The 24,686-nt window shown below is 39.2% G+C and overlaps 3 protein-coding genes across 3 annotated transcripts; 1 reads left to right on the top strand and 2 right to left on the bottom strand.

Moving 5' to 3' along the window:
• Nucleotides 1-1,614: 1,614 nt before the first annotated feature.
• Nucleotides 1,615-6,922, bottom strand: LOC129806758 (uncharacterized). Its single transcript, XM_055855530.1, has 9 exons — nucleotides 6,169-6,922; nucleotides 5,816-6,103; nucleotides 5,560-5,756; nucleotides 5,047-5,360; nucleotides 3,077-3,502; nucleotides 2,970-3,013; nucleotides 2,032-2,240; nucleotides 1,893-1,974; nucleotides 1,615-1,832 (listed from the first exon to the last, which is right to left on the bottom strand). The coding sequence occupies exons 1-9, from the start codon at nucleotides 6,920-6,922 to the stop codon at nucleotides 1,615-1,617; spliced, it is 2,532 nt and encodes an 843-aa protein (XP_055711505.1).
• A 2,543-nt stretch (nucleotides 6,923-9,465) lies between these two features.
• Nucleotides 9,466-19,437, top strand: LOC129807317 (uncharacterized). Its single transcript, XM_055856510.1, has 5 exons — nucleotides 9,466-9,730; nucleotides 12,267-12,937; nucleotides 13,003-14,738; nucleotides 14,796-14,998; nucleotides 18,028-19,437. The coding sequence occupies exons 1-5, from the start codon at nucleotides 9,514-9,516 to the stop codon at nucleotides 19,380-19,382; spliced, it is 4,182 nt and encodes a 1,393-aa protein (XP_055712485.1). The 5' UTR covers nucleotides 9,466-9,513; the 3' UTR covers nucleotides 19,383-19,437.
• Nucleotides 19,438-22,647: 3,210 nt separating this feature from the next.
• On the bottom strand, nucleotides 22,648-24,680 carry LOC129807316 (vacuolar protein sorting-associated protein 45). The gene is made up of 3 exons (XM_055856509.1): nucleotides 24,570-24,680; nucleotides 24,305-24,503; nucleotides 22,648-24,224 (listed from the first exon to the last, which is right to left on the bottom strand). Exons 1-3 carry the CDS (start codon nucleotides 24,660-24,662, stop codon nucleotides 22,795-22,797), a joined length of 1,722 nt encoding a protein of 573 aa, XP_055712484.1. The 5' UTR covers nucleotides 24,663-24,680; the 3' UTR covers nucleotides 22,648-22,794.
• Nucleotides 24,681-24,686: the final 6 nt, after the last annotated feature.

The following is a 24,686-nucleotide window of genomic DNA, read 5'->3' as shown; positions in this document are numbered from 1 at the left end:
AAAAAGATATTACGGCAATTTCTATTCGTAGATTCCTCTTCTGACTTCACAAATCCCAAAAATCCGTCGTGGAATGCAAGTGGAATTCTCCACTGGGTCTCGCCTCGTCTTACTAGGCGACCATCATTTCCAGGAACAATACCACTAATCCCAGAAGAATTCACCAGTGAACTCCGAAAAACCAAAAATCATTCATCATTTACTTTCTCCTAGAACATTTTTTTTTGTTTCCAACGGCAACCCCACGAGGTTTTCTTTTCCCATTCACAAGCCATTGTCAGGAGAGCAGGAGAATGTTCCTTCCCTTCGGTACTTGAAAAATCCCAAAAATCCGAAGCGGTTTGTATGTGGAATTCTCCACTCGCATTCCGCTCGTCTTACCAGGCGAGTATCATTGGGAAGAAGGTGCTTTCTGGCACTTCTTGCATCCGCATGCCATTCGGTTAAATATTCGACATTTTGCTCGCGTGAATCAAAAAAAAAAGTATAGATGCCGTGTGGTCAGAAAAAGATGACAACTAGCTTGGTTGGAGGGAAGCCTTTGGAGGAAAATCGAAAGGGTTGACGACAAAACAAAAAATTGCAAAAAGAGTAACGTAGCCAAGTCACAGGGCAGCAAAGTATCCTGAAGGAGATCCTCATGAATTTCCTGGAAAGGTCTCAGATGGAGGGAGATGTATTTGGTATCAAAGCAAAAGACGGTATTTTTGAAGATGGAAGAAAGGTATTGACTTCTGGTATCCTAGTGTCTGCGGCATAGCAGTTGAAACGAGTTTGGAATTCTTCGAATTTCTTTTCTCTCTCTCCAGTCTGGGCGAAATTCCGAATGTCGGAGAAGCCAAAGGCACCTCCTCTTGAAATTCCACCGGCCGGAAGAATCTGGGCGAGGGCAGCGCGTGTGAGAGAAAACTTTCTCACTTGGATGTGGGAAATCGACGGGCGCCTTTGACTCTTTGACAAGGATTCCATACAAATCTTCCTGGGGTGACGTCACAGCCAGACTTTCTGCATAGAAAATTGAGGCAGGGAGTACTTTCAGCCATTTCTCCGGCTTCTGCTAGCCTGGTGCTGGGTGTTGAGGGGGAAAACAAGCGACAACTAGTGAAGCCCGCCTCGCCATTCAATCCGGAATGAGATGGCGCCATTCTCCTAACTGCACAGACTCTTTCTCTATCCATCCATCTCACTCTGACCTGACCAAATGGGCGGGTAGATGCCCATTCTCCACAGCATCTCCAACCAACATCAACTTGCCATCACGCCACAATCACAGGATCCCCCCGGAAATTTCCCCAAAAAGACACAAATTTCCGGACAATTTTATCACAGGAACTTCCGCAACGGCAAATACAAATCAACCTGGACAACCTTGAGGGTCAGAAGGAGAATGTTTTGGAGGAGATTGTGGGAATATTTCAGAGGGGAAACATTTCGAAAATTTCCCCGAAACGAAATGGCATTGCAACCGATGGACGAACGGGATGTCGCCAAGTAGAGACAACAATGGATTTGGCCAGACGCGCAATGGAGTGTGGCCGCCTCTCACTCGAGTTCAACATTTTTTCCCGCGCCACCAGGCGCTCATAATCTTTTATTAACCTCTTGATACTTTTTCTACACTTTTTGCCCCGTTAAGCGTGTGATATAGCCCAACTCTGTGCTCTTGTCCAGCAAAGCCGGAAGGGATCTCGTGACCTCAATGGCATTCGGAATGATGAATTGAGCCGGAAGGACAAAGCCATAAGTACCCTGATCTCTCATCTCATAGGTCCAGGAAACCTTAACACCGGCTTCTCCATAAGTGAAGTCAATAGCTGTGCCCGAATGCTCGTCTGCAAGAAATTATTGAGTTATTTCTATTGAAAAATTCAAACGGAATTACAGGGACTCACAGAGGTGGAAGGAGCTATGAACAAGGTATTGCGTTCCTTCGAGACTACCAAGGGCTTCAGCCATGGCATTTCCAATTGTAACCTGTGAAATAAATTACCATTGTAGCTATCGTTCAATAAAAGATAGAAGGTTTCTTACATGATTTTCCGTGTCAGGAGTCTCTTGAGCAATATAGCTCCAAGGATACAAAAGTTGCTGACCATAAGAATGGAAGGAAAGGAAGACCTGGATCTTTTCTCGATTTTCATAAACGAAGTTCCCCACAGATCGCACTTCCGGCTCAGAGAAAGGTTCTGGTCCAGCAAAAGTTTGAGAACATACATCGTCACTAGCTCCGGGAGGTCCGGCTATGAAAAACGGAAGCAATTACGTAATTAAGTCTCTACACGAATAATTCAGCATTTTGAAGCAAATCATCTGTTCAAAGATGGTTTCATTCAAAATTTAAATTTTCGTCAAATTGGAGCATTTTGAAAAATTTTGACTTTATCACTTGCGTACGTAAAGGTAGATGTAGTGCAAAATGTTAGATTTTGTCGAAAATAGCCTACAAATTCAATAAAATGTAAAGGTTTTTTTTTTGGATTTTAGGGCCTATGTACATTGAGATTTACGCAGGGGGTAAATAAGTGTGGCCAGTGAGTGAACCCTGTGAGTGACAGATCGGCAAATCGCGCCACTTTTTCTCTAAGATCGCGCAGTCAGTGTCCGGGATCGTACTAATCGCGCGATCAGTATGCATGATCGCGCAAATCAGCACCCAAAGAGAGCCTTGAGTGGCAGACCCGTTTACTCCCTGGATTTATATCAAATTTCAGGATTTTGAAGTATTCTCCGACGAATCACCCATCAAAACCGAATACGGTTTACTTCAAAATGCCAAAGTTTGATATAAATTTCTCATAATCTGCAGAGGCCATTATGGCCTCTACACATTGGGAGCATTTTTTGTCAAAATTGCTTTTTTGAAGGAAATTTTCTGCAGCGTTGTAGGGGGAAACGTCAAATTTCTGTCAAAAACGCAATTTTTGACGAAAATTGCTCCCAATGTGTAGACACCTTTATAGATAACTTACGTTGCCATTCGTAGGCCCAGTTCCTGTTAGGATCGACTCCTTGACTGCAATTCAAAATTAAAAATCATTTTCATCTTACAAACAGAATCTTAATCCAATCCACTAACCAGATTAATCCCTGTCGAGAACGAGTTTTCCTCCACATTCGATTGTGCGTATGAGCGAAGGTGAAACCATCGGGATTCACAACGGGGAAGATATACCAGTCGTAGCTCTCAGCGATCCTCCTTATATCCGGATCTTGGGAAGTTAGGAGCTCGTTGATGATATACGTAGCAGTTGCCGAAGTAATCCACTCACGTGCGTGAGTGTTGGCCTCAATGAAGACACCAGGATTTCCCAGACCATAGGAAATCAAGACTCCCCTCATTGGACGTCCTTGAGTACTGGTCCCAATTTGAACATTGGACACTACACTTGGATACTGCTGAATCATGTCATCCAGGAATTCGAAAATGGTCTCCAGGGGATGATAGCTCGTCCATTCCATTCCATTTCGAGGAGTAAACGCTGGTTGTTCGTTATCAATAAGTCTAAACAGGGAGAGTTCCAAGTTAGTTCCTGAACTTGCTATGTCTTGCACTTCAATTTGGATCTCTTGATAAGGGAAATTCGGAGCAAGGCCAGATAACTTTAATAAGCTATTTTTATCAAAGTCATTCGAAAACATTTCAATACCTAATCTAATTCTTCATGGAAGAATTATTGAGGGTCGCTTATCTTAGAATTCTCATCCCTTTAATCTTTAAATTTCTTTAATGAAACATCTGATGACTTTTAGGAGCGTATAATTTAGCTTTGAAAAATTTCTCTATCTCGAATCATCTCAAACAATCGAGATTGGTTTATTTTATTCAAAAATTGAGCAATGAAGGGGGCAATTGAGTAAGAGATTGACTTCAAAAATCTTCCATGTAGGTTTTCGAATTGAAATAGTTTGGAGTTTGTATCAAAAACAATGTCGACGTTTTTTATATATCGGAGATCGAAATGAATTATAAAAAAATCACTGATCGGTATGTGATGGGAACAGATTTTACTGTAACATCAAAGGCCAACGACATTCGAATGAATCATAAACAATACGTATTTTTTTTAATCCTGATTTAAAAGCTTCATGAGTGCTTTCAAAGCACTCATGAAGCTTCATATTCAGCCTGCAAAATTTGTAAGTATAGTAAGGTTCGGTAACTGGATCGTTTTCCGAAGAGTGCTACTTAAATGCTTGTTTTTGGACTGATGAAATTCTTTTTTACTTCCTCTAAATCCATAGAATTATTTACTGTTTCATTCAGAAACATAATATAAAAAAAATATCAAAAATATTAAAGAAAATTTATAAAATAATGATAATACTGAAATAAGTCAGCATGCACTAACTGGGTCGTCTTTTCGCTAATTCACTTTTATTCAAACCTTTGGATTTAAAATACTTTTCCCACAAGGGAAAAAAACAATAAATATTTTCAATCAACCAGCTGTCATTAGCGAAAATATCACTGCTAGAAAATTTTTAGTGAAAATATTATTTTAAGTGGATTAGTCATAAACGATCCAGATAGCGAAGCGCCCGAATTAGCACACTTGACTGTACATGATTAGGTAAAGGAGATTTATGCAAAAGTTCTTTAATTGATGACTCAAGGCTCTTAGTATGTAATAGTTTCTGATAAACTTTTACTGCCGATTTTGACAAATTAAATATAATCTAATGGCCTCTACACACTAGAGAAATTTATGTCCATATAGAAGAGTTTCTCCTACAGAAGCGTAGGGAATTTGCTTCAATATGGACATAAAGAGACCATTAGTCTTATTCTCCAGGAATTTCACAAGAACACTAAAGTACCTCCTAAAGATTTCTTTCCTCTCGTGATCTAAGATGAACGAACACTATTTCTTTGAAAGATACCCCTCTGTAGAGTTAAGTTCTTGTTTAACACTAGGAATGCTCTTAGGGGAAATCGACGCCTTTCCAAGATATATCTACGATGCCAATTTAATTTATAAACGATGAGTTTAACCTTTGGAAAGAAGCTACTGCTAACTGCTAATTTTCAGATAAAACGTTACTAACTTTTGAACATCTTCAATCTTAACTGATGCTTCAAGATGATTTTCCTCTAGGAATGTTCTAAATTCATCCATCTGACCAGGTGCCACCATGATATCTGACTTCTGACCAATATTTTTAGCACTTGTCCAGAAATCAAAAGATGCTACTGAATCATGCTCCAAGCTCCTTAGGGCCTTCAACTGATCCTCAGTCTCAGGCTGCACTGTAAACACTTTGTAGTCATTGAACTTCACTTTTTCTGCCCAACTTCCACCCAACAGGGAGATCACCAAAAGAACTCCAAAGACCTTCATCTCGCACTTGATGTCCGCTAACTAATCCACCGTTAATCCACCCAAATGACTGATCACTCACGCATTTGAATTACCCCTTATAAGCAGAGATAAGGAGAGGAAGCTTTATGATAAGATGATCATTGCTACCTTGACAGGTTAATTGAGTGGACTGATATAGAATTATTTATGCTCTTTATTCACACACAAGTGCTAGGACAGTGAAACCTCGAATTTAGGATAGGTAGCCGAGTTCTCTGGTCTTCTGCACGAAACCAATCAATCCCTGGACCGTTTCAATGGAATTGGGGATGATCTGACTGGCTGGAAGGGCAAAGCCATATTGTCCTCTATCGCGGAATTCGAAGGTGTAGGCTATTTGGATGTTGTTGTCCTGTTGTCCGTAGAAGTGATCGTGACTGGTTCCTGAAGCAACATCTGCGAAAGAAGAAATATTAGAATAACATTCTAATAGAATTCCCTGAAGATCTACTTACAGAGCGTAGCAGCTGTAGATCCAATGGTGTACTGAGTGCCATATACAGCGGAAATTCTTGTGCGAGATGCCTCCATAATCTCCCTCAAATGATTGTAGTTAGGAGCTGAAGTTGTTGTGTGGCCCCATGGGCTAAGAATGTACTGTCCGTAGCTGTGGAAGGAAACGTAGACACGCAAATCTTGGATATTGTTGTACACCCATTCAGTTGTGGTCCTAGTTTCACTTTCAGAGAAGGCTTGAGGGCCAGCATATGTCTCACTGCAAGGATTTGTACTAGCTCCTCCCTCTGCAGACAGGAAATTTAGAATAAAAGATCTACAGAAAGTACGACTATGCACTTCAGGTACTCACGCATCCAGTTGTAAGCGTAATTCCTGTTGGGATCAGTTCCAACGCAGGTGGATCCTGAGTTAGGACGCCTAGTCTTGCGCCACATTCGGTTGTAATCCTTAGTGTACTCCAGTCCATCAGGATTCGTCACTGGAATGATGTACCAGTCGGTGTTCTCAGCAATGTCTCTCACTTCAGGATCATTGGATCTAAGAAGTTCGTTGATCACATAGGTGGCAGTTGCAGATGAGATCCACTCACGAGCATGAATATGAGCTTCGATCACGATACCCTTGTTGCCCTCCTTATAGGAGATTTTGATACCACGAATTTGCCTGCCTTCGTACGATTGTCCAGCCACGAAGCCCGATGTGACACCTGGGAATTCTTCAAGGATATGATCAAGCCATTCGTAGATGTCAGCTGTACGGTAATAGGCAGTCCAGCCGAATGATCGTGGTGTCACCAGAGGATTCTCCTGGTCAAAGAGCTCCTGAACATTATTGATTTTCACCTCAATTGGGGTTCCATAAGCAGCGGAGAATTCCTGAATATCGGCAAATTTGTGCGGAGGCACCACAATATCCACTTCCTGACCCACGGCTGCTGGGAAATCCCAGAAAGTGTATCCCCTATCCTGATCCTCAAGCTGCTGCACAGCTCTGAGTTGTTCCTCATCGTTTATCGTGAGTTTGTATACGCGATAATTGTCGAAACGAACTTTTTCAGCAGCACAGAAGCCCAAGAGGGCCACAAGCACGATCGCGAACTTCATCTTCTCAACAAATGTTCACTCTTTGAGGACTGTTGCGTCCATTTATAGCTTCTTCAGGAGAAGCAAAGAACACTTCAATCATCTTCAATCAAAGTAATAAATCAGCGGAGAGGGAGACGGTGATAAGGCAATGATCGATCTTCTGCAAGAGGAGCTTAAGATTTCTCTTGCAGAATCACCATAAACAGAAAGAACCAAGTTTGTTTTCAACTCTGGGAAATTTTCAGCACGAGACCTCTTATCGCAAAATGAATCCCTCATAATATTGATATGAAAGAGCTGAGTTAAATTTTATAGTTTTCCAAATATTCTGTTTCAGCTTGAACTTGACCTCCCAGCACAATTTTATATGCAAAACAAAGATAAAGCGGCCCAGCTTTACAGAATATACTTGAATTTATGAGAATGAATATTCCTTTGCTTGTCCCCTTGCACTGGTAAAATAAAAGGGTCAAATTGACCCTTTTCAAAAGGATGGATCGTATTTGACCCTTTGAAAGGTTCACTTTTGTATCTCTTGAAATTTAGTAGGGTAAAGTGGTACAAGTTGGACAGTGGTACAAGTTGGACAATGGTATAATTTGGACAGGGCTTTTCGTCTTGATAAATTTACTACTTCATTTTTATTTGTATATTTTTAATGCTTTAGTTTTATAATTTGGTTTCTTGTGCTTAGAAACAAATTTTGTACTGTATTTATCAAGAAAAAAGCCATGTCCAACTTGTACCGGCGAATTGTCCAACTTATATCACTAATTCCAAATTATACATTTTACCCTATGTACATTTATCACGAATAATCATGTTTTATTGTAAACTTATTACTGATATCATATTTCTCTCATCTGAGCGAACACCAAAGATCACTTTTTCATTGTTTTTTTATTCGTTTATTCCGGAATTAAATAGATGTCAAAACTGTGACCCTTTCGAAGGGTACCTGGTGACCCTTTCAAAGAGCCAAATATGATCCATCCTTTGGAAAAGGGTCAATTTGACCCTTTTATTTTTACCAGTGTGATCCCAATATTGGTAGATGCACAAAAATTTGTTTAAAAAGTATTCGAAAAAGTAAATCAACTGGAAATTGATGTTAAAATATATACATGTTATTCAATTATTTCAAAATTTAAAAATTTTCTAACATCCTGTCACTGCAGTCTATCAGTCTCTTAACCCTTTAAGGATAGTTGGGCTAGCGGTGATCCAAAACAAATTTCTTCTTACGGTCATTTAATATGAAGTGCTCGAACTCGTGACTTCTATGCTATACCTTAAAAGTACTTTTGCATCAATTACCCTTTACCGGTTTACAACTAATTTGAAATACACCTCAGGAGTAACATAGTTGAATTTCGAACAAAAATGAGTTTGGAACTGGTTCATTTTCTCGGAAATTCCAAGAGCTTCCCAATGGGCCTAAATATGGTACCTTCCGGATGAGAAATACGCCTTCTGGAGCCTTTTTAACCTTTGACCTTACAAAACCGTTAAAGGTATTTCATATAAGGATGAATTATCCGCCTGGATAATTTCTTAAACATCTAAAAATGAAAAAAAATTGCAAGACACGTTTTGGAGCAATCTCAAAAAACTTAGTCTCGTCCTTAAAGGGTTAAAGAATCTACTTTTACTGAAATAGGGTCGAAAAATACCTATTGGAACTTTAAGAAACAGTATCATAACCAATAACCGAAATTGTGAATAGGTGTTCCCTGCCGAACAAGTGTTCCTTCGACTTTACAAGTTTTTTGTGATCGAAATAAAGTGTTTTTAGTGAAAAATTCTAACTTAACCTATTCGTAACCGCACACAGAAAAATTTTGACTCTAAATTTAAGAATATATAAGATCCTGGGAACTTAAATTGGACGTGAATCCCCGAGGCGTTTAAGTTTAGAAGCTCTGAGCGAAAGAATTGGGCTAGAATCCCTAGCTCTTTCAAGTTAAGAAATCGGGAACTTGTTCAGCATTACCTGGAAAATGAAAAATGTCTACAGATTTGCAAATTCCAACTAAAACTAAATGATCGAGGATTTAGAATTAGGGCATTGGCATTCATTGGATGGGATTTGAAATTAAATTCCTGGGTGTTTCTCTTTAAGAATTTTCCATTTTTCTGTGTGCGATTAAGAACGATGTAAATTAATTGTAAAATTTCAATACCTTTCATTTAAACCCGATCTTGACGAAATCGGATGAGAAATAAACCCTCTATAGCGCTTTATTTATAATTTTCAAAAATTCAAAATGGCGAATTTTCCGAACAAAGGTTCAAAAAAAATTTTTAGAAAAGAAAAAGGGTTAGAAGTGAAAGAAAAAATTGCTGATGATAGAATACATAAGCTACCGAAAGTCGATAATGTTTTAACTTTGGTTTTAACGTTTAGACTCCATATACAGCATTGGGATTATGCTCTCTCTCTCTCTCTCTGAGTTCGAGCAATAAAACATAAATTGTGTTTTTTTTTCTCTAACTCTGAATGAGTCACTTGAGATAATCCCACAACTGGCAAAAATCCCAGCTACCACACAAATCAAAACAGTTGTGATTGAACCATTCCACTGTCAAGATCGCGATCGTGAGTGATCATGGGGCTTGTTGTAAAGTTTGTAGTTGGTGTTTTTCTGATGAACTGTTTCAAGGTGTTTGCTCATACTTCTGAAGGCAAATTCTTCAATCATATCATGCCTAAGGATGAAACCTCTGTCAAAGTATATAATGTAGATTTTGTGACAAGAAGTGGGATTGTTAAGTCAGGATATGAGAGCAAAGTACATGTTTTTATGAAGATGTTCGTTAAGAAGTGTAAGTTAACCAGATTGTGTTTAACTTTTTAAGTTTTGTATATACATACATGGCGGCCTAATCACTTGAAAAAAAATACTTCACCAAGAAACCAATTAAAGTTAATTTACATTTTTTTGTCCCAGATTATTGTCCAAAAAAAATTTACGATTTTTTGTCTCAGCTTCTGTGATCCGAAATGAAATCCGACCTTGTCATATCGGAACCATTTTTTCGTTAACGTTTTGGTAGTAATAGATGAAGAATATGCTACCCGCCTAAATATGATTCCTCTGACTTTTCATCCGTCCTGCCGTTTGCCTTATCCTTATGATTAAGCCGGGTCTTGGCCTAAGTTGATATACAGATTAGTTAGAACTTTGATTATAACGTTAAGCCGGCTCTAGGCTAGTGTGTCTAGCGCATTACGCTCCTGAATATATAACGGAAAGAGGATGTCGACAAGCGGTTTTCGACAAAGGTTAAATGTCGAGTGTACGACTTTAGATAACATTGTCAGATCCACACCCCTATCCTCCTTCCGTCAGTTTGAATCACTACTAAAATTTTGTTCTCTCTATTAAGTCATATCTTATGACATGGATCTGCCTCAAATTTAGTAACTTATAGCAGGATCTAAGACCTTTGGGATGTGGCATTACTTGTGGCTTCTGTCCTTACGTATGGCTTCCTCGCAAAAAAAACTTTATAATGTCACAAAATGTTTCGGAAAACCTCAATTTTTTTCGTTTTTGGAATAATTTTCTGACAAAACTTGCGACGAGGCAATAAGTGAAGATAGGCTAGAAGTAATACCCCCAGCCTACATTTAAAAAAAAGTCTTGGTTCCCATAGACCACACACCCCCCCCCCCTGTTCCGAGCTTATAAGGCATCAAAAATTAATCTTCAGCTGCCCCTGCTTTTCCTACAAATTGTCCATCCCTGCCTTTGGAGCCCTGGGATGGGTTCAGTTTCAGGTGTGTTTCTGCTGATGAAGTTATATTTGCTGTTTCACGCGTTAAGTCTGATGCTCAGGGTGACGACGAAGTTTCCTTGGCATTTGTCAAAATAATTCTGCCCGTTCTTACAGAAACACTCAACCCACTCAACTTTATTATCGCTTCATCTTCTTACCCTACAGTTTGGAAATCTGCCCTAGTGGTTCCTATACCCAAGGCAAATAATCCAGTTGGCCCTTCTGACTTTAGGCCGATCAGTTTGCTGCCCGTCCTCTCGAAGATTTTCGAGGCGCTTCTCTTAGAGCAGATCTCAGCCTTCCTGAGCTCTGGGCGGTTGATTGTTGATTTTCAGTGAGGTTTTCGCAGCGGTCATAGTACCACTGGAGAGCTACTCCGGGTGCAACATGACATAGCTGTGTCGCTTGACAACCGCAGATTTGCTATTCTGATCTTGCTGGACTTTTCCAAAGCATTTGGCAGCATCCCGCATAAACTTCTGTGCTTCAAGCTTTACAGTCAGTTCAATGTCTCCTCTTATGCTATCTCTCTCATTCAGTCTTATCTTGAAGGACGAACTCAGAGAGTCAGAGTTGGTGGTCGACTGTCGGAGCCCGTGTCTCTTGATGGTGGGGTGGCACAGGGCTCTCTGCTTGGCCCACTTCTGTTCTCTTTATTTATTAATGACCTACCAGCAGTTTTGTTTGGCTGTTCATATCACTTATATGCTGACGATCTACAGATATACTTGGATGGGGACCTGTAGCTTCTTAAGCTCAAAACCACAATGCCTCACAGACACTAGACTTTATTTGGGCACAATATTAGCCGAACTCCCCGATTCAGTCACTTGCGGTGCTATTTATGACTTAACATTATTGATAAATATCGCTGACTGAATCGGGACGTTGTTGTAGTAAATACAAATATTTTAAATCTACATTTAAATTAGGGTATATCCGCGTTCCACAACAGACCCATCTGACATAACTCCTGCCTTTATGCACTTAAATGCAAATCTAGCTTATATAGAAAACTGGGCTACTCTTAATGGACTATGTTTAAACCCCAAAAAGTCACAGGCGCTTATTATCTCCAGGAGACCCTTATCAGGAGCTCCTGTTCCTATCACAATTTAAGGACAGGTGGTACCGGTAGTTGAGCGTACCCGCAATCTGGGAGTAATCTTTAATTCATCCCTTACGTGGTCTGACCATATATCCCACATCAATCAAAGAGTGTATTGCACTCTTCGGACTCTTCGGACGGTATCGTGAAAGTACCCCTCGAAATACCCGCTTACTCCTTGTGAGGGCTCTGCTTATCCCAATTATCACATATGAGGCTGAGCTATTTTTTGCGGCTGACAGTGAAACTATCAGACGACTTACTTTTCCTTTTTTTTCTTTTCTCTTTTGCTCATTCTTCATTTTATGTATAATAAGAATGTAATTTTGCTCTTTTCACTCTTCTTTTTCTTTTTTATTAAACAATGTAAGAGGGGCGGACCCTATCTGTTTGAGAGAAATAAATATCAATATCAATATATACTACTACTTTTCAGGAATTTAAACTGAATAATATTTTCTCTAATTGAAGATAACGATAATACGATATATTTGCGGATCGTGCAGAAAAATGGAACGGCACAAAATGATCAGCTAAATAGCAGAGGGGTAGATTTTCAAACTGAACGTTTGAAATATTTAAATACATATGACTTCTTCCTGAGAGGCGGAGGAGATTTAATTCTTTGGAAAAATGCTAAAGACTCACCTGACTATGACATGATCAAAGCCTTTGCCAGCGCTTTTTTTTTTGACTGGACTAAATTCCAGGCTGTCCAGCAAAGTGGAAATGTTTTCCATTACTCAATTGATCAGATGACTTTATACGGAAATTGCACTTTAACGTCTTTTGTGGAAAAGAAAGATGTAGGATCAGAAGAGAAAATTTCTGTGGAGCAGAACTTCAATCCCATGAAGTGTACTAACTTTGAAAGAGACTATCTGAATATTATGTCTGATAGCGGAAAAATAAACTTGGATGGATTACAAATGCATAACTTTCGGAAATATGATTTTAGCAAAAATGAGATGGAGGGTCAGGATTTTTCTTTAAAGAGACTTCAGACGAAACAACATATTTTCTTCACTCATGGAAAAGCAAAAGATGTAGAGCATTTCCTGCACACTTCCTACGACATTCAGTTAGAAGAAAAAGTTAAAGGTCCTGTGATTAATTTCAAGGATGATCGTTTCGATTGGGAAGTAAGTTAGAAATCTGAACATAAAGATGTTAGAAAAATTCCTAAAACATTATTTTTTTTTCGCAGAATTTACACAATTTTACATTCAATCCTATTAAGAATACTTACGAACTCAATCATATCAACAATTATCAGAAAATCATGGCAGTTTCTGAACGAATCCAGTGGTCTGAGATGCTGAGTAGGTCTCAGCTACTACTTTGGAGAGTTTCTCGAATAGGAGATGAATATTATGCAGTAACTAAGTCAATGCCTTGGGCTGTTAGCTGGGAAGTTGTTGAGATTGTGGATTATTTGAAAGCTTTCACGGAAATAGAATTGTCACTCATGTACAAGGAATTGAAGATCAAGAATGAAGGACAAGGGGAAGGGATCAGGATTTTCCTGGATGTACTACCTCTCGTGGGAACATCCTCTGCCACAATCTTCGCAGTCAAATTAGTAAATGATAAGAATGAAAAGTTTGATCGGGAGAAAATGCTGATGAAACTGGCTGGAAGTATTAGAGAAGTTTCCCGTGAATCTCTCCAAGAACTCAAGAAACTGACGGTTTCTGCGAATGTTCCTCGGGAAGCTTTTCTGGCTTATGGTGCAGCCTTGCTTGTGTTTTCTGAGGAAGCGAAAAGATCTGATAGTGATCCTCTGAATGCTAAATTAAAGATCCAGATTCAGCATCTGGCTGAAAGTCTGGACAATGGGAAAAATTACAGCGATAGGAAACTCTTCCGAGAAATTTCAGGACATCTCTTAAGTAGTGATTGCAAATCCTATTTCAAATTGAGTAACGACAGAGATTCAATGGACCTCAATATTCATTCATTATACGCTCTTGAGAAATGCTTGAAGGATTCTCCGCAAGATCTTTTCGACCACCTCATGAAATTCTTGATGAACGAAGACTTGTCCACAGAAGTGAGGGCTGTTACTGTGAAAATTATCCTGCACAACCTTCCAAGTGAGACACACTTCGAGCTTCTAGCTAGGAGAATGCAGAATGAGTTGGATCACGAAGTGTACAATGTTTTTGCCTCAACAATATCCACCCTAATTGAGAGGAAAATCCTTCCTCAGAATTCTAAGAAACTCATCCGTAGACTTGAACCAGATGCCCGATCCAGAGGATTCTACTTCAGAACTCATGGGAGCTTCCATGAAAGCTTTGCCATTGCTGGTCATGTCATCTTTGATGATTTAATAAAAGTATTTAAACAACTTCAGGCTGACATTCTGCAAGAAATTTCTGGGGAATACGTAAAACTATCCTCGATCCTGCTAAGAGTGTTCGATGCTGAGATAATCAGTCAGTTCAACAATTTTCCTCAGGACTTTTTTTTACAACAGAAACCCATCAAGTACGAATTGACCCTAACCAAAGGTTCCAGGACAGTATATTCGAAAATCTCAGAATGCGACATTACTAACTTGCAAAATTTTATAAATAATGTAATGAGATTCTTTCAACGAATAACAATGCAGGAATATATGTCTTCGAGTAAAAATATTTATTCCCTTACAAACATTGACTACTTCCTTCCAATGGATGCTGGGAAGTATTTCAGGATTTTCCAGCAGACACCTCTAATCTTCAACAGTCAATTCTCCATCACGAAATCTAAGAGCAAAATGCCCAACTTTGGAATGATTCTCAGTGCAAATGCCACTTTGCAAAGCGTTCGAGGAATGGAAGTTCTTCAGACCAACTTGATGGCTTTCCAAGGAACTAGCCAAATATCAAGTCTTCACTTCACCAAACAATTTGCTTTTAATATTTACCATGATGTCAAGGATCAGAAGGACTTTCAGTAAGTAAGTGGAGAACTTTTGAAGATTTTTTAATTGTATTTCAAATTTTCTTTAAGGAACATTGCGTTTGAGAAGCAGAAAGATAGCACACAGTCTCCGCTCTTCGGAATGAGAATCAAGAAGGAGACCCAGGTATATTTCAAACGATTGAGGCAGGATGATAAACCTCCTGGAAATGGAGAATGGGTCCCTATTGTTCAAGCAGTGACTGAAGGAAACACTTACTCAACAAGGAGCAACAGGAAGTTTCTGGCTAAAGGTAAATATGTAGGGTTTTTCTCATTTGAATACAATTTGATAATTCCATGATTTAAAAAATTCTAGTCTAGATGATAATCACTTAGTCAGGTCTGAACTATACGATGGGTGCAATAAAATCTCGGTATAGGTGTGTGTGGTAGTTTACTATTGCCTTGATGAAATGCAACAACCTGTTCATTGACCAATTCTGGACTCTTCTGATCGATCGTCTGGTTCTATCTTGAATCAGTTGATCAAAAATATCAGTTGATTAACTGATATTGTTGATCTAAAAAAAGATCAGTTGATTGGTTGATAACGATAACAATAGAGATCCGAATTGAGTGTTTAAGCATTGGACAGTAGCTCTTAGTGGATGATTCTCTTCCAATCCCAACAAAACCCTCAGCAAAGCCTTGATCGGTAATCTGAGCTTGGTGATCGGTTTGAGTCGCTTCGTCGTGCTTGGACGAAGATGTATTTCGGTTTTTAATCTCGTCTGTGGCCCATTTTTTATCGTCAATTACATCAAAGAATAGCAGATATCAAGTCGGCCCAAAAAGTTCTTTTTCGACAATTCGTAGCATCCATATCAAGCTTTCTCAAACTTCCTGAGGCCGATGTAAAAAAAATTGTTCCAAACGGTTTTCTGTCTAATCTTCAGTTCTTAGGAAATGGAAAAATATTCACATGTTGGTCCGATTCGACGATTTCCATGATTTTCTCGACATAGCCTCACCGTATTTCGCTGTAGCCTCACCGTATTTCGTTAATTTACGCATTTTCATTGCAATTCTTACGCAAATTCTCAATTACCGTATTACCTTATCTCATACACGGTGGCACTAGGTGAAAATAATATAAGAAAATTAAAGAAATAAAACGAAAATGCTATAAACGGTAAGCAAAAAAACTGTACGATTAATTTCTCTTACAGTTTTCTTTGCTCACCGTTTATCGTATTTTCTTTTTATTTTTTCAATTTTCTTATAGTATTTTCACTTAGTGCCACCGAGTATGAGATAATGTAATACGGTAATCGAGAATTTGCGTAAGAATTGCAATGAAAATGCGTAAATTAACGAAATACGGTGAGGCTACGGCGAGCATTTTATTGTCAATGTGATTCTGCCCTAAGTTTAGGATCCTGAAGACCTTAACATATTTGGTTAGTAAAACATCAATTTTAACAGAAAAATATAGTATTGACCTGAAAAGTTTGAAATCAGGAAATATTCCTTACAGAATTTATTCATTCATTCATTTTCAACCGCTTATGTCAATCGGGTTCGTGGCCGAGGACACTCAGGTTAGCGGCCCATGCCTGTCGATTCTTTGATGAACAAAAGGCACTTCAAGGCAAGATCTTGAAATTAATTCAGCCATTCTATGGGGACACCTCCGTGGAAATTTATTTCACCTCAAGAAGAAAAACAAATTTTATGTCTTGCCCAGAGCTTTCGGTTCGGGTGTGGACCTTCTTCAGTTGTGGACTAGGCTATGTTTTTTGATTTCCAAAAATAACGAATTTCAGGAAATCAAAAAACATAGTCCAGTCTGCCACTGAAGAAGGTCCACACCCGGGCCGAAAGCTCTGGGCAAGACAAAAAATTTATTTTTCTTCTTGAGATGAAATAAATTTTCACTGGCGATTACCGGAGGTGTCCCCATAGAATATCCATTACGCCAGCTCATTATCCAACAATTAATTCAGGCATCTTGTCCTTAGTCTGGTACGAGGACGACACCTCCTCACAAAAGCTTGCAGAGGTTTACTGAAGAATCTCTCTTCGTTCATGCGCTGAACATTACCATACCATCGGAGCTAAGACCTCTCAACACGAAAATGCAACTCCTCGGTTCTTAGCTTCTCACTAACCACAACGTTCCTTACTCGATCTCAACGAGTGATCCTCTTAACCGTTTGGAGATACCTCATCTTGGTAACTTGTTCTCGCGATCTCGAAGTTTCGGTCATTACCCAAATCTTTTGGCCATGAGTGAAAATAGGAATAAACACAATTTTGAAAATCGATAATTTAGCAGAACGATTTCAACCTTCCTCACCACGCTTCTGTAAGCATCCGCAATGAAAGACTGCGTCCTTCCTATCATCATTCGTGAATAACACCCCGAGATACTTGAACTTCTCTATCTATTTCAAAGGGGTTCCACTAAAATGTAATGGCTGTCGAGAGATTCACCTTCATATCTGTTTCAGCACAAACATTAACAAATCGGTTAAGCGCACGCTGAAGTTGTTCTTCGGAATATCCAAAAAGAACCAAAGCATTTACGAAAGAGAAGATCCTTCATTCTGAGATCTCCATTACGAATCATCCGTACAGGATATAGGGTGTAGTCGGTAGAGTCATCACTTATGGACGTTATACACTTATAGACTTGAATTCTTACCTAAAACAGATTTTAAAAAAATCATAAAATCAACACTTTACGATGTTATTAACAATTTCCTGAGTTTTCCAAATCTATTTTAGATAACAACTTAACACTTTTGAAAGCTGATTATAAGGCCGGCTTCAAGGCCTCTACACATTGGGAGCAATTTTCGTCAAAAAAAGCATTTTTGACAGAATTTTGACGTTTCCACTTACAGGGCTGCAAGCAATTTTCCTTCAAAAATGGGTTTTTGACGAAAATTGCTCCCAATGTGTAGAGGCCTTAAGGTTTAGCCCAGTTACTGATGGCCTCGAAGTTCAAAATAACAATCAATTTTATTGGTTTTTCAAAATTTAATGGATCACTTGCTTAAGAAGAAATTAGAGAAGTTATGCCATATGGCTAAGCCTTGGCTCTGAAGCCCGTATAAGCATGTAATATCCACAAGTGATGACTCCACCCCAGGGTAAAATTTGGTATTCCAGATCAACCAACTTATAGAGTTCGTTCGACTCGTTTAGAGCTTGTTCAAAAATAATCAATCTTCAAAGTTCAAAGGATTCTATATGATATAAAGTTCGGAATTCCGAACCTTCGTTTATTTTTGAACCTATAATATCTCCAAATCTGGTATTTTTGTTTTTAAAGGAGACTGGGAAGACTTGGGCCTAGCCTATACAATGGAAATGAACAGCTACGAAGCACCTCCGAACGGAAAGGAACTTCCTCAAACTCTCTCTGAAATGCTGTACATGAAACCCTTCTCCGAAATATTGAAGATCTCTTCAGGAGACTTCTTAGTGTCTTTTATGAGTTACATCCGATGGAACTTCCTCGTTCCTCGAGCTTATGGTGTCAACTGGTTGGCTTACATGGAGCCCAGTGACACCTTCGACACTACCAAGTTCAGTCTGAAGCTACGAAGGAATGGAGTTCATTTGGATATCAGCGATAGTGAGGATAACGTACGGGTGAAGTATATTATTGATGATAAGAATAGATATCCCCGTGTGGCTAGAATTCCAGCTGATGGACCAACAACAGGACTCTGTTGGGAATACGAAACAGCTTGGCAAGGCACATCGAATTCGAAACTTAAGATCACGTATGGAAAGTATCCTGAAAAAACTTTTAAGTGTCCTAGGGAGCAGACCCAGATTCTCATAGAAGAATCCTCCAAGTTCACAGAAGAACAAATTGATTTCCACGATGATAAGCAAATGACTTACGCACAGTGTCGTCCGCAAGTGGAAGTCCTGGAAGCTGAAGAAGCAGAAAACACCTACGTTTGTGCACAAGCTGCTGCTATGCTTCGGAACACAATCTGGACCGTTAATTACAAGAATATCCCAATTGAACTAAAAGATTTCTTCAAAAGCTGGGGAATGTGGCTATTTGCAAACTCTAGAAGCTTCTATGAATCCCCAAATTCAGAAGCTCTGTCATCAGGGCAGTTTAAGATCAGTTTGAATTATCCAATGCATTCTGATGAGAACTTCGAAATGACTCTGTCGATGCCTGAGGATACTTTTACCCTAAAGGGGTCATCGAAATTTCTTCGCTTACAGGATTTTGTTTTTTTGGGAAACCTATTTCCAGATAATTTATTCATCTCTCCAATTTATCGGATTTATCCCGAATCTTTAGGAAATCAAACTACGACTTCGAAGATTGAAGTTCCTTGGATCCATGTGACAAAGATTGATAGAAAATGTTCAGTCTACGCTTCAAGATTCAAGGATCTATTAGCTCTGAAAGTACAAGACGGAGAGCAAGAGATTCAGATTTTCCCTCAAGATCACAAAATAGGAAAGTACACTATTATAGCAGATGGAAATAGCATTGACACAATGCCAAAGAACTTACGGAAAGCGTCTCTATCTATGATAACAGTTGGGGACACCATCTTCATTCTTAAAAACTTCGGGTGGAACAGGATCAATGTCATGGTCGGATTCAATGGAAGGAATGTATTTCTCAAAGGCGACAGATTTTTCCATTGATTTTAGCGAAACCAAGAATTGTGTTTCAATAAATGCAATAAAATATGACTCACAATTAACATTTTTAATATTTACATTTCAAAAAACTGAGTATTTTTACTCTGGATTGAATCCATCTCCACTGACGCTTCCGGAAGGGACATCTGTGTCCTGCCTTCGAACTTGAATCACTACGTCAGTTTTCATATTTCATTTCAAAAAACCCTGAACAACCTCGAAATGCGTGCAACTCGAGGTCCTTGAAACTTGTAAAACTTGAAAAATCGGTTATTATTATTAATCGTAAATCGTTAACGCCCCGTGATATGTCACTAATGAAATTATTAAAAATTATTTAGGAAATCTCCCTATAAAATTGTAATCTTTAGTCACGGACGTAAATGTGCTGTATGATTAATCAACCATCCAAATAGCCTAGCCAGGGATATATTGAAGAATTTCGGCTCATCTAGACTAAAACGCATGCGAGTGCCGCAACTTTAAAAAGGTTTTTTACTTAATAACCTTGTTTTTTGTTAGCGTCTATTTTATTTTTATTTTGGAAGACTAGGTCTATGGATCTGCTCTTCATCAATCTAAAAGTCTAAGTCTAAGCAACCAATTTTTTTAAAAGCATATGAGTGAACAAAATTGCTAATTGTTATTAAAAACAGATCGCAATAAAAAGCTAGTCAAAAAAAAATATCACTAATCGAATCGAGATATCGCAGTATTACAAGGTAATCATTTTTTCCAATGTCATATTCCGTATTTACGCATTTGTTAAGTTCATTGTAGACCACCCAGGAGCGCCTTCCCGGTGTGTGAATACTTCTTCCATGCTCCTAGAGTTGTTAAAAAAAATCGGTAATGAATTGAATATCAGGGGTAAAAATCGTGTCGAACAAACTATTCTGGGATGCAGAAATAAATAAAAATAGCTCGACGCTATTGTTAACCCCCAAAATTTAATTTACTACCGAATTTTCAAGTATTACAAGTCGTTAAGACGCTGAGTTACACGCACTTCAATGTCACCTGTAAAGAATCTCAGCTACCATAAGCTTATCTGGGCCAACGAAAGAAAAGGAAGGTTAATTGAAATTGAAATCGGTTAATAAACGTTAGAGGCAGAGTCCGGTCAATTTCTTTATAGTAAGGGTTGGAGTACGATGGGGTAGAGTTGGAATGGATGCGACCCACCATTGGGAAGGTCTTGATCTCAGGTACTTCATCGAAATTGCTTCATAAACACAGAAAGTACAGTCAGGGGTGAAATGATAACTTTTCGACACTATCGAATCGATAGTATCGATAAATCTATGTCTGTTAGATTAAATGAATGTCGACTTTTTACGCATTGCTTGGCCATTCATTGTGACATTCTTAAAAGGATGTGACTGTTTACAAATATCTGTATTAGTTACAGGAAGTCCTGCTATCGTTAAAATTTTTCAGAATCGACAGTCGATAGTATCGAAAATAAGTTATCATGTCACTCCAGGTTAAGACATTTTTGATTAAGCTCTGGTCAGGGTATATCGAGATAGGAGTGCGATTGCGATCCACCGTTGGAAAGGTCTCGACCGTAGCTACAACATACTACAATTTAAAGAAAAAGCATCTTCTAGTTCTTGAAATATTCGTCATCAAATTTTCGAAAATTAAATTTTCGTTCAATCGGACCTTCGATTAAATTCATTAAATGGGATGCAGATGGGCTGACAAAAGAGTTGTAGTGCTTCACGAGAGGTTCCCAAAATTCTAAATTTTTCCTTTTCAAATTCTGACAATTAGAACCAGAAATATGGCCGTTTGAAAATTAAATTTTTGACCCCTTCTAAGCTCGGGTCAGGGAGTCAGTGGGAACTGACTTACAGTTTTTAATCGAAAGTTCTTATGCCTAGCTATAACATACTAGAATTTGAGACCGACCAATGCCATAGGGACTGAGTTATTGAGAAAGCAAAATTTGGTGGTGTTCCAAAATGGTGGAAGCGGGGTGGGGGGACGGATCTGACATCACCTATCTCGAGCCACTCCTCGATATTTAACCTTTGACGAAAACCGCTTATCGGTACAGTAGACTCTTCGATATCCAGCACTTCGATATCCGGGTGACAGCTGCCAAACACTGGCGGTTGATATATTCAAAATTATTTTCACTAAACATGAAATTTGTCCAGAGTGAATTAAAGTATTATTAACATTGTATCGAAGTTTTTAATACATAATTGTGATAAAAAATGAAACATAAGCACACCATGAAGAAAATTCTCTTTTTCTTTGTCAGACAGAAAATAAATTCACACGGCACAAAATAGAAAAACAGTTGATCATTCAAAAAACCTAAATGTCATTTTGTCCCCCAGTCAGCCGGATATCGAAGAGTCTACTGTATCTCTTTCCGTTCTCTCTCCAGTGCTTATACGACAGGATGGCTACTGTATATCGATTTTTAGCTCATACGATATTCGTGGTCTATGAGTGTCAAAACGTGTAAATCTAAAATTTGGGCCCAATCTGCCGAGGTAGAATTTCACCTAGGACTACAAAAGTTCAAAGAAGAATCACAGCGATCACAGCTAATAGTATCGCTCAGAGCAAGTGGGTTATTTTAACCCATTCAGTCAATGTACCAGAAATACTTGAGATAGAATGTTCATATTTTGGTATTAGTTTTTTGGGAAATAATTTCTATCCATTATGGGGGCGCGGGGAGCCGCCCTCAAACACGCGCCTTAACGGTCACTGAATTTAAATTCAGTTCATTAATTCATTACAAACTCTAGTGATTTAGATAGAGTAACTATTCAAGAAAACACATTGGCAACTAGAATTCAAATCAGGAAAGAGGATGAAGGTCAATTTTAACAAATTCGACGGGATGTCGCATTTTCCGTCCGCCATTTTGAGCAAAATTTTGCATGACTTCACATGAAGCGAGAAAAGAACAACAAAATGTATTCCCATCTCTGTCAGGCTATTTTGTCCAAGTAATTGAAGGACTAAAGTAACTAAAAATCCATTCCCAACAGAAACTCGAATATCAATTGCCCTGGAATAAATCATCTAAAATCACTCAATTTGCGTATGATGTATAATATCATGGTAAGGAATGGGTTAATAAAAAAAAATTAATATACGAAAGGAAAGCACCCTTTTTATATCTAAGCGCATCAATGTTAACTACATCCTGATTGAAAGTGTCTACTTTACGGCAGACTTTAGAGACAAAGCCAAGACAAATCCAGGATAAATCTCAACCAGGCAATGAAATAAGTAATTTACGGGTTTTGTAATCTTCTTAAATTTTGCGAATGATTTATTTTAAATAAAAACGGTTATATTTTACAACATATATCACATTTAGACTGAACAGCTGGAAAAGAAACAGGGATGAACAATATGATGCAACTTATGGTGATTTACTCTAGGCATTGTCTGAGGCATGGAACTGCTGCAGCGAGCGAGTGTGCTTGAAGGGAACTCCTGCAGTTGCAGCAACTACTTCCTTACAGAAGGAGTCTGAGTTGTGAATTGTTGTGCCACCGAGGATGATTCTGTGGCCAGCAGCATTCAATTGATAGACAGCCAAGGCTTCCTCGTACGTTGCTCCTCCCACTATGAAGACAATCACTTGCTGCGGAGGCCTTCGGAAGGGAAGTTCTGATCCAATTGAGGGATAGAGGGGATCCAGAGGACGTCCACGGATGACATCCTCGAGGGTTTCCTTGAGGAGGCAAGAGTGCTGCGTGAAGACATTCTCTACACCTTTGAGGCCCTTGATCAGGCTCCTCGTCAATTTGACGGCATCTGTGATCTTGACAGTGCTGAAGAGATCCCCTTGCCTGGCATGCTGACCAGCATACTCCAGCATCCGGGGCACAATATGAGCAGGTCCTCCGCGGTTCTTGAGGGTCTGCAGGAGTCCGGTGATGTCACAATTGGCGTGACGCTCGTATCTCAGAGAATACAGTAGGATCAACCTCAAAGCATCCTTGATTGTGGCCTTCCCATCACCAATCAGACGCTTTACCCGCTGCAACTGAGCCGAATGATCAGTTCTGCAGGCAATTTCTTGTTCCAATTCTGACACTTCGAACAGAAGATTCTTCCCAACTTGAACAGACAATTCCCCAATGACTACAACATGCTTGGTTACAGTTCCGCACATCTTCCGGAACTGTGGGTAAGTCTCAACGAAATTCTTCATATCAGCAATACTTTCGACTTTTTTCTGATCCTTGGCTTTTTTCTGGAATTCATCCATCAAACCCTTAATGGTAGTTCCGATTTCTCCAAAATTCGAGTACATATTCTTTGCATAAAATTCATCCTGATCCACTGACATTACAACTTCTTTCATATCTTTGGGAGCTCCGGATATTCCGGATAAGTCCACGCGGTTGTTATTGATACCCAGGAGTTCGTGTACCATGGCTTGGTAGGTCCATTGGTTCAAAAGGGGAGTTACTGGATCATCTCGACGATCGAGAATCAATAGGAGGGGCGGTGGAGCCCCAGACTCCTGCACCCGGAATTCAAACAGAGCAGATTCTTTAGTAATTTTTTCATTCACCTGCTTGGCCAGGGCTTGGGCAACATTGCTTCCTGCTCGGAATCTTATGACTGGTTTCATTTTGAGGGAGAGCAGAACAGCTGTTACACCATCGACACTCCTGGCCAGAGCTTCGGGGGTCCAATTGAGGGCATGCATGGATGTTGGGATATTAAGGGAAAAGAGATTGTTATTGATACAGAGATAATCGGCATAGAGCTCTTTGATCTCCCGCACTGATTCACTGTCATCGCACTCAGCCAGGAGTTTGATGTCTGTCCGAGGGATGATGTTACTGAAATCTTTCCGGAAAAGAAAAATTAAATTCTCAGGAAATGTCAAATTATCCTTCTGGAAGAGCTTTTCGCGAGCAATTACTTACAGACGTAATAGGACCCGTATTTGGGAAATCGCAACTCATGGGACAGCAAGGAAATGTTGTTCTTGGTTGGTCTGAGGAAGACAATACACTTCAGGTGCTTCATACGTTCGTCAGATCGAGGGGAATCGATTCTCTCAAAGAGAAAAACATCCTTCTGTAGCATATCTGACTGGCTGAAGGCCATGGACACGATGCTGGTCTGGGATTTGACCAAGAAACCCAAATTAATGATTGACTGAAGCCATAAAGGAAGGAATTCACTCACCGTTTCCTTGTCCATCAGCAGAATTTTCATTCCCGGACCAGATTCATTGGCCATTTTATTGATGTAGAGCTTTATGGCTGTGATTACATTCATCTCTGCAGAAGTTTTACGTATCTT

The sequence above is a fragment of the Phlebotomus papatasi genome, chromosome 3 (assembly GCF_024763615.1).
Source record: "Phlebotomus papatasi isolate M1 chromosome 3, Ppap_2.1, whole genome shotgun sequence".
Classification (NCBI taxonomy): domain Eukaryota; kingdom Metazoa; phylum Arthropoda; class Insecta; order Diptera; family Psychodidae; genus Phlebotomus; species Phlebotomus papatasi.
Note: the sequence above shows the minus strand (reverse complement) of the source record. Positions and strands in the feature narration are given on the sequence as shown.

Excerpts from the sequence above, each read along its gene's own strand:
- LOC129806758 (XM_055855530.1), bottom strand. The coding sequence starts at position 6,922 with ATGAAGTTCGCGATCGTGCTTGTGGCCCTCTTGGGCTTCTGTGCTGCT. Across the intron at positions 5,361-5,559 it reads CCAGAGAACTCGGCTACCTA|TTAGCGGACATCAAGTGCGA; the intron begins TCCTAAATTCGA and ends ACGGTGGATTAG. Across the intron at positions 1,975-2,031 it reads CTCCTGACACGGAAAATCAT|GTTACAATTGGAAATGCCAT; the intron begins GTAAGAAACCTT and ends TTTATTTCACAG.
- LOC129807316 (XM_055856509.1), bottom strand. The coding sequence starts at position 24,662 with ATGAATGTAATCACAGCCATAAAGCTCTACATCAATAAAATGGCCAAT. Across the intron at positions 24,504-24,569 it reads TGCTGATGGACAAGGAAACG|ACCAGCATCGTGTCCATGGC; the intron begins GTGAGTGAATTC and ends GTCAAATCCCAG. Across the intron at positions 24,225-24,304 it reads ATACGGGTCCTATTACGTCT|ATTTCAGTAACATCATCCCT; the intron begins GTAAGTAATTGC and ends TTTTCCGGAAAG.
- LOC129807317 (XM_055856510.1), top strand. The coding sequence starts at position 9,514 with ATGGGGCTTGTTGTAAAGTTTGTAGTTGGTGTTTTTCTGATGAACTGT. Across the intron at positions 9,731-12,266 it reads GAAGATGTTCGTTAAGAAGT|ATAACGATAATACGATATAT; the intron begins GTAAGTTAACCA and ends CTCTAATTGAAG. Across the intron at positions 12,938-13,002 it reads ATGATCGTTTCGATTGGGAA|AATTTACACAATTTTACATT; the intron begins GTAAGTTAGAAA and ends TTTTTTTCGCAG.